Genomic DNA, 9518 nt, shown 5'->3' on the forward strand with positions numbered 1-9518 from the left:
ACTGTGTCGCAAGAACTCACTTATCAATAGCTGGGATGTGAAATCCTCATTTCTGCATTGTTCTATCACTGTAGTCTCCACTTCCCCATTGTTTGTCTGTATAATCTCTGCCTGGTTCTGTGATTGTTTCTGTCTGCTGTATAATTAATTTTGTTGGGTGTAAACCAACTAAGGCGGTGGGATATAATTGGTTAAATAACCATGTTACAATACGTTAAGATTGGTTAGTTAAATTTCAGTAAAATGATTGGTTAAGGTATGGCTAAGCAGAACTCAAGTTTTACTATATAGTCTGCAGTCAATCAGGAAGTAAGGGGAGAATGGGAACAGGGACTGGGGGTGGAGGAATTGGGATCATGTTTTGCTAAGGGGGGGAATGGGAACAGGAACAGGGACACAGGCAAGGCTCTGTGGTGTCAGAGCTGTGAAGGGAGACACTAAGAAAGGAAACTGGAATCATGCTTGCTGGAAGTTCACCCCAATAAACATCTAATTGTTTGCACCTTCGGACTTTGGGTATTGTTGCTCTCTGTTAATGCGAGAAGGACCAGGGAAGCGAGAGGGTGAAGGAATAAGCTCCCTAACATCCCACTGTAAGTCTGGTTGAAAGTGAGAATGCTCTTCTGTGGAGCAGAGGGGCGAATAGGACAACAGATCTATACTGTATCGATGTATCACACCCTAGAGCATGGGCAACTTTACCCCGCCTCACTCTAGAATTGCCTTAACCTTCCAACCCCACTCAGAACACGAGAGTGCGGCGTCATCACTAGTTCCCAAAAAAGTGAAAGGGGGAAGGTAAGCTGATAAAGCAATGAACCACTCCAGTTGTTTTGCTAGCCTCAATACAATTCCCCTGGCAGAGAGAGAGAGATGTGCCAGCCATCCTGATTTTTGCATTAGTGCCCTCTCATCCTTGTGGGAGACAATCCTACGGAAGTGGATCATGTGTTTTCACCTGCTTACCAATTATCTGTGGGAGGAGCATTCAGCTACCCTGTAGCATTTGCAAACAAGTTCACAGAGTCCAGCCAACTCCCTTTCCTGCTGAGAACCTAGATTGCTGTCTGGACTATATAAATATAACAAAGCTCCCCCAACAAATACAAGGGCTCAATGACCAAAGACCTGGAGAAATGAGGACACTGAGAAGAACAGAGAAGGCAGATTTACCAAGCCACGAACTAGCCGAGATTCATGGACAATACACTCTTTGAAGAGGGGAAAATAAACAAGGGATTTTTGCAAACAACGTTTATTTAATAAGCTAAAGAAAGGGGTGAGTTTGTTTGCTTTAAATATTGTGGAGGGGAAGGGGGGATTTTTCCAGGTAATTGAATATTTCAACATGAAGGAAGTAAGAGATCACTGCAGATGAGCCACAGGTCTTGAAGGAAGGGAGTAAAGACTCCCAAGGAGAAAGAATAAAGCAAGAGGAACAAGACCTTGGTCTTGGTTCAGGAAAGGAGGGAGGTAAAGGCTGTCCGTGAAGATGGATAAGTTCCGAATGATCTTCCAGTTCCTCCAGTCCAATCAGGAATCTTTCATGAATGGCATCTGTGGGATCATGGCCCTGGCCAGCGCCCAGATGTACTCTGCCTTCGATTTCAACTGCCCTTGCCTGCCGAGTTACAACCTGGCATATGGCCTGGGCATCCTGTTCGTCCCCCCCTGGGTCTTGTTCCTTCTGGGCTTTGTGATGAACAACAATGTGTCCGTGCTGGCAGAGGAGTGGAAGAGGCCCACGGGCATGAGGCAGAAGGACCCGGCTGTCCTGCGCTACATGTTCTGCTCCATGGCCCAGCGGGCCATGATCGCACCCGCTGTCTGGATCTCCGTGACACTGCTGGATGGGAAGTGCTTCATGTGTGCATTCAGCACCTCGGTGCCAGTGGAGAGGCTGGGGAACAGGAGCTACACGGGCCTGTCGGAGAAGGAGATGAGGAGGATACTGGCCCGCATTCCCTGCGAAGAGATCTACAACGGGCAGGAGCTTGTGGCCAGGGAGGTGGCGGTGAGATACCTGCGCTGCATCTCACAGGTAAGAACCGGGGGACTTATGCTACATGGACATGGTCCTACCTGGATGGGAGACTTTCAAGAAGAAACCCACAGTTGCTGCAGGAAGTTGTGCTGGTACCTCAGCAGGGGATGTTCTTTCTATGGGGTCCACAGCGTGTGTCTGAGCATGTTCCAGGGGGTGCTGTCTTTTGGATGGCATGTAAATCTGAGGCCTTGGCTCAGCATAACCATTAACTATCCCAGGTCAGGTTTTTTTGGAAGACTAGGGTTGTCAGCCTCCATGTCCCCTCCTAGCCTAATTCCAATGTGGGTAGTTAGATTGTGCCTTCCTAAATCCCTCCTGATGTTTCAGTTGGATTCAGCTTTCACAGTCACTGCCTGTTCTAAATTCTTGCATAGTGTTGCTGTGCACCATTAAATGGACAGCCATGTTCCATTCCAGAACTGGCTGCATTTCCATGGCAGGCAAGCGATCTATACAAATCCAGGGCTAAATTCAGCCCATGGCATACTTGGGGCAATTCCCTCTAAAGTCAATAAGAGTTATACCTGCCTACACGAGAGCTGAATTTGGCCAACTGCCTATTCTGACCAAAGGACCCTACTGCTACAAGATATTCTTTTATCAAAGGAGTCTGGGACTACATGGCATGGTTGTCAGAGAGCAGAAATGCAGGACATTGGCCTTCAGTGAACTGTGAACCAGGGAAGGAAGAATTTTTTTCAAAGGGTAGCAATTTCTGATGAGACATTTCTCCCACACAAGCTGGCCTGGGGAGTGAGGACCCAAGTGGTGGGTTCTGATCTCAGGTCCCTCAATGTGGAAGCATTTGAGATAGCCACTGGGTTGCTGGAATCAAGATAATTTGGTCACACTTTATATAGTGGTTCCATTTATAAAGGGTTAATAAATGATTAATAGCTGTTTTAATAAATGGCTAATCAGTAGTTTCCTAGAGTCAAACAAGTCACAGGTTGCTTATTAGCATGGCTTATCTGACCATTTATAATGATCTGCATATAAACAGTTTCAATTCTTTCTAAATGGAACCTTGATATTAAGTGACTGATCACTCCTAGTACAGCTTCCACCTGAGGATCTCAGAACACTTTGCCCATCTGAATCTCAGCCCCACAGCAGGTAAGTACCATTATCCCCATTTTAAATACAGAAATTGAGGCACATAGAGGGGAAGTGACTTGGCCAAGACTACAAGGCAGAATCAGTGGCAGATGCATGCAGGAGGCACTGTGAGGGAGGGGGAGGAGTTGGTCAGCAGGGCTGGGAGTCCTGGATATGACTTGCAGATCTCCTGGAGCAGGGGGCGCAGACCCAAGAACAGAACCCAGTCTCCAGACTGATTGGCAAACACTCTCCACCAGCTGGTGCCTCATTGCAAAAGAGACAGTACCTGAATATAGAACCGATGCACAAGCCCAACTTGGAAAGGCTGCGTTAGGCAAGTCCAGTTTGCCTTTCCTGGCACTGACAACTGGGGTCCAACAGCTTGGCAGTGCACAAGAAAGCCTGGTCCTAATGCAGGCCAGAGGTCATCCCTCTCTATTGCCATCACTGGAATTTATGAATTAGACTGCAGAGAGCCTGTCTGCTCCTGCTCATTGAGGCTGGATATTACTGAGGCTAACAGCTTAGCAAAAAGAGACAGTTGTCTGAATAAAGGCAGAATCTGCAGTTACACAGGTTGGATAACCAATTATAAGGACTATTGATCCTCACGCTTCAGGACACGCCATTAAATGGCACCGTATGAGCAGGTGTAGTAAGGACATATATGGCAATTAGCAGAGACAGGGCATTGGACTAGATGCACCATTTGGGCTGGTACAATTGATGATAATTGTCATACAATGCAGAAGCAATAAAATGCAGCTGGAGAAGTAAAGGCACGTGCTTGTAAGTGTGGAAATAACTCTAATCTAAACTGAGGTACTGGGACGAGGTTCAAATGGTCTCCTCATTTGCAATGTAAACATCCCCAAATGCCAAGTCACCCAGTGCTAAGCCAGCCGCATCAACAAAGCACTTTCCTGCTGCTGCTCTCAGCTTATTTGTTCCTCGTGGTTTAGAAAAGATGCAAATACCCTTGAGCTTTTCATTGGGAAATGTAAAGTCCACCCCACAGTCTAAGCAAGATGATTTGCCTTGTTCCTGGGGTTTAAGTTCTGGCTGCTCCACTTCATTTTATGTCTTAAATCTTTTGAGCAGCGATTCTCAAACTTTAGCAACCCGAGGATCCCCATTCAGATTTTAAAATTTTCACGGACTCCCAAGCCCCCTGCTCAGCTCCAGGCTCCGTCCCCACTCCACCCCTTCCTCCAAGGCCCCACGCCGCTTCTTTCCGCCCCCTCCCCCAAATGCACCCGATCCCCTCTAATCCCCCTCCCTCCCAGCACCTCCTGCATGCTGCTGAACAGCTGTTCCACAGCATGCAGGAGGCACTGTGAGGGAGGGGGAGGAGTTGGTCAGCAGGGCTGGGAGTCCTGGATATGACTTGCAGATCTCCTGGAGTAGGGGGCGCAGACCCAAGTTTGAAAAACCCTGCCTTAAAGCCTTTATTATTCCCCTGCTAGGAGACCAGCCCCTGGCAGATGATCCATTTTCAGGTAATGCTGTAATAAATTCATGTCAACTTCCAACTTAACAGTTGTTACTATATTGCGATGCCACACGCTGGGGGTAGAACTCCTGCTATCAAAAGAACAGGCTCCTACTAGTAGTGCAGAAGGAGAATCTCCATTAGCTGCTAGCAGTATAGAGCCTATCAAACACACACACACACCTTTCTGATTTCACCAGTAGGAGGCAATGGTACACATGCTTCCATATTGCTGTAATATAAAGTATGGTTCGGTTCCTGTCTATAGTGTCAGTATAAATGCTGAGTGGTAGTACATTTCATAAAAGGGTATTTCCTGGTATGTAAAGGACTCCATTAGAAGGTGGGCATGGTGTCAAGCCATCCTTGCATTCAGACTGGTTTTGTAGCCATTCAGAGACCAATATAATGCCCTGAGCAACTCCCACTTGCTTTTCCTTGTGGGTAGAATCAGCAGCCAAGGCAGTGATAGTCACACGACCTGCAGTCTGGCACTCTTCCCATGCTATATGAATTGCAGACCTAAACAACATGGCGGCTGCGTTAGTGTGTCATGTTAAAGATCCCGATCCCAGTGCCTCCCTAGTAGAGTCTGTCATGTTAGAACAGGGCAGCGCAAACCCAGGACATTAAACACAAAAAACTCTGGTGGAAGTGTAGGAAGGGATTAATCTTTAAAGACTACGGCCTTTTAATCCCATCTCTCTGGTACAGGTCCTCCATCACCACAGCATCCAAGCGTGGATTGCTTGAGCCAAACAGCAGCATCCTGCATGAGGCATCATCCACATTATCAGGTGGAAAACTGAGGCACAGAGAGATTAAGTATCTTGCACAAGGGGATTCTGTGGCAGAGCCATGAATTGACCCTTGCCCAAGGAACAGAGCAACAAAGCCTGGTCTAGCATCTAAATGCCAAGACCATCCTTCCTCCAACATGTTTATAGATCTGTAGAGTCTGGAAAATACCAGCATTCTAACACAAGAGAAAAAAAACCTGTAGGACTTGAGATATGAGAGACTTTTGCTTAGAAATGCATTACTGTACTCTATAGTGTTTTGGTATTAGAGCAGGTGAGGGGCCTGAAGTTACCTACAAAGTTTTTCTCCATCCCAGTCCTAAGAACTACAGCATTTAACCCTTCATAGAATGAGAAGGAAGTGAGAGCTCCCTGGCCTCCCTCAGTCCCAGCGAGACCCCTCAGCAGCATAGCAGTTTCACATCTGTGCTGCCAGTCGATACATTTTCATTGACATCTCTGGCAGAGGCTCTAGGGTAGAAACAGGGATCCGCAGCACAGCAGGGAGGGTCAGCTCTCATTCCAACCCACCTGTTACCTTTCCCATCCTATCACAGGCACCTAAACAGAGGCAGACAGACACATACACTCAGTCCTAAGGGGTACCCTTTTCCCCTCCAGATACTTCCAGTCCAGGAACGTTACAGATTTAGCAAAGAATCCTGTGGCACCTTATAGACTAACAGACGTTTTGGAGCATGAGCTTTTGTGGGTGAATACCCACTTCCTTTGCTGCTTTTACAGATCCAGACTAACACGGCTACCCCTCTGATACGTTACAGATTTAGTTATTGAAGACAACTGGGGGGAAAAAGGGTAGAGCCATTATCTAGAGAGGGTTGGCAGAGCTCAGAATCTGGTGAACCTTTCAAACAACAACATTTCCCCCCATAATTATGACCATGCTGGCTATATCAGCCCCTCACTTACCTTAAACACTGTCCCACTCACAGTTCTGTTTTCCCTGTGGGCAAATAAAGCAATTCCTGTTGGTTACGGACTTTGCAGTACGTCTAAAAAAAAAAAAACAGAGTCTTCATTATATCAGGGCCTGAACTGGTGGCATCTGAACAACCCTGCAAGGTCAAGGACATGGTTCTGGTTGAGCCCAGACCCACCCTGGTCTTTCTTGTTGTGACTAGTTTGGTTTCCCACCCTTTACCCCTGCAGGCTCTGGGCTGGTCCTTCGTGCTGCTGATGACCATGCTGGCTTTCCTTGTCAGGGCCCTCCGGCCCTGCTTCACTCAAGCAGCCTTCCTGAAGAGCAAGTATTGGTCCCACTACATAGACATTGAGCGCAAGCTGTTCGACGAGACCTGCACAGAGCATGCCAAGACCTTCGCCAAGGTCTGCATCCAGCAGTTCTTTGAGGCCATGAACATACAGATGGGCCTGGGGCACACCCACTCCCCTGAGGCCGCTCCCTCAGAAGTAGGGGAAGAGAAAGAGAAGCTACTGGGCATTACAGACCAGGGGACTATGAACAAGCTCCTGAAGAGCTGGCACAAATGCAAGCCGCCTCTGTGCCTCCATCAGGAGCTGTTACAGAACAGGAATGGCTGGGTGGAGGAAAATCAGCATCGCAATCACATCAGTCTGCCCAAGAGGGAGATTGTCACCTACTATAGTAAAGTGTGAGGATGGGCTACAGGAACAGAGATCAGGCATGGCCTTAGAGAGGGCCACCTAGGGCTCCCTTTCCAAGGGGTCCCCCAGTAACATTGGGACCATTATGGTCACTCCAGTGAGGCCAGTTCAGAGCACCTCTTCCCCACCTACCTGTCCATACTCCACGCAGCTGAGCAGAAACAAAAAAACACCCATTTGGAGGAGCAGGAGCTGCAGACAAGGGATGGGGTGGGCTGTTGAGCTGAGTAGGGAGAAGGGAAAATGAGCCCCAGATGCCACCTCCAAACAGGCTGGCATGACAATCAGGTTTGCAGGAAGGCCCAATGGCAGTGCAATTTCCCTCTAACACGCTTTGTATACTCCAGCCTACAGTTCATAGGAGGTTTGCCTCTGAGCTGAGCAATAGAGAATGCCCGCCCCCAGCATTTAGTTCTGCAGCCAGTAATTTCAATTTAGAGTCTAACTCCACCATGACAATGATTTCTTCTTACAAAGGGCACCTACTGAGGGCTTGTCTATACTGGGAGTTTAAACTGGGCTGAATGGAGTTAATGCAGTTTGAAAACGCTTGCATGCGCATGATGCATTTCATTGTAGTGCACCGACTACACGTTTATCACAGGACTCTGTAGTCCTCTTTCAAAGTGAACTAATTTTGTTGCGAAGCCAGTTAGTCCAGTCTATTGTTCAAGTACACTCAATGCCGACATGCATTACTTTGGCAGTTCTCCAACGGCGAGCAACCATTACTGACCTGTCTGCTTACCTGCATAGCCTCCCTAGCTTGGGGGCTGAGTTGACTGGACAGCTCCTCCTGTGTACGAGCTGGTGTGCAACCAGATTTTGTACATTCACTCCTGGATTCCAGTTTATCACAATAGCTGCAATAACACACCTCCAGCAGCCACTTGGAATCGTGCCGAGACCCTGGATCTCATCACCCTCTGCGGAAGACAAGGCACGTTGCGGTCAGCCACCAGGACAAAGACCTTCTTGTGAACGTTGCAAGTCAGATGTCTGTGAGGGGCCATGACTGGGACGCCAAACAGTGCCAAAGAAATAGCAAACAGCTCAAGAACACCAACATTAAAACGAGGAACAAACAGGGACAAAATATCCAATGAGGGACATGTAACCTGTCCAGTTCTTGAAGAGCTGGATAGGATTTTACATAACCACACGATCCTGGCCACTTTCTTCCCCATCTTCCCTCCCTCCAAGCATGAGCAGCGAGACTCATAGGACGAGGAGCCTGGGGAAGAGATCTTCCTGAAAATCCAGGATCTCTTCAGGACTCAGGACCCTGATACTGCCCAGGTAGAAGGCAAGCCTGATTCCCACCCTGCAGCAACCAACCCCGATTCCTAGGCAGCAATCCAAACTGGGACTGATCCTACGCAGGGAACCTCGGCATGTAAGTCTTTTTAGAATAGTTATGTTCTAATTTATTATTATTATGCTACACTGTGTTGCTAGCTTCTGTTCCAGGTGCCCCATGGCCATAGCCATTGTAGGCAGATGTGAGCTAAAAGCTTCTCTGAGGCCAAGGTCCCTGCCTCCTTCCTTTCCCTCCATCTGCCCACGTTGTCCATTCCCCCTACTCCCATATACCTTTCCAAAATGGCAGCTACTCCAGCAGAGCAATCGGCCTCTATCTCATGCTAAAGCCCTGACCGCCAACTGTTTTCAGACCAACGCCATGGCAGGCACATGCCCATGTACCCATTTCCCTTTTCCCTTACCTCAGCTGTCCTGCCTGGCAAACACCCTCCCCTGCCAACCTTTTGGTGCACCTCAACATGGCAGCAGCCAGCATGGCACAGCCATAGCCTCTCTCCCACCCCAGATTGGAAGAAGGAGGGGAGGGATATCTCAGTGGTTTGAGCATTGACCTGCTAAACCCGGGGTTGTGAGCTCAATCCTTGAGGGGGCCACTTAGGGATCTAGGGCAAAAATCAGTACTTGGTCCTGCTAGTGAAGGCAGGGGGCTGGACTCGATGACCTTTCGAGGTCCCTTCCAGTTCTAGGAGATAGGTATATCTCCAATTAAAAACATTCTTTTGTGAGAAATGCAGAAGTTTAGTGAGCCAGTGGCTACAGAAAAGGAAACTTGGTTAGTGTTCTCACGTTACATGAGGTCGACAGGAACACTGTATGCCCATAAAGCTAAAAAGGGCACAGCTCCCCCTGTAAACACCCTGTGACATGCATTCTTACCAACCAATAACAGCGAATGTTCAGGCAACCACTGCAGAGCGCTGTCACTTTCTGGCTGCACTTTCAACATCTCTGCAGGGGAGAGAAAGCAAATGATAAGGCTGAGAAATAGCTCCATTTTTGTTAGGAGATTATGAGAAACAGCGACCTGATCTTTCCTTCCCCTGGCCCCTGTATAGCTCACAACTCCCTTCCACTCCTGCAACACTTGTGGGGGAGGGGGGTTATCTTG

The 9518-nt window shown here is 48.2% G+C and overlaps 1 protein-coding gene across 1 annotated transcript; it reads left to right on the forward strand.

Moving 5' to 3' along the window:
* The first annotated feature begins 1492 nt into the window (after positions 1-1492).
* On the forward strand, positions 1493-7093 carry CALHM1 (calcium homeostasis modulator 1). Its single transcript, XM_032786102.1, has 2 exons — positions 1493-2041; positions 6611-7093. The coding sequence occupies exons 1-2, from the start codon at positions 1493-1495 to the stop codon at positions 7076-7078; spliced, it is 1017 nt and encodes a 338-aa protein (XP_032641993.1). The 3' UTR covers positions 7079-7093.
* The last annotated feature ends 2425 nt before the right edge of the window (positions 7094-9518 follow it).

Source organism: Chelonoidis abingdonii, chromosome 16, assembly GCF_003597395.2.
Source record: "Chelonoidis abingdonii isolate Lonesome George chromosome 16, CheloAbing_2.0, whole genome shotgun sequence".
In the NCBI taxonomy this organism is placed as follows: Eukaryota; Metazoa; Chordata; order Testudines; family Testudinidae; genus Chelonoidis; species Chelonoidis abingdonii.

What these genes read in the sequence shown, in the direction of transcription:
- CALHM1 (XM_032786102.1), top strand. Translation starts at nt 1,493, where the DNA reads ATGGATAAGTTCCGAATGATCTTCCAGTTCCTCCAGTCCAATCAGGAA. An exon ending in ACCTGCGCTGCATCTCACAG is followed by an intron (nt 2,042 to 6,610) that starts GTAAGAACCGGG and finishes TTACCCCTGCAG; the next exon opens with GCTCTGGGCTGGTCCTTCGT.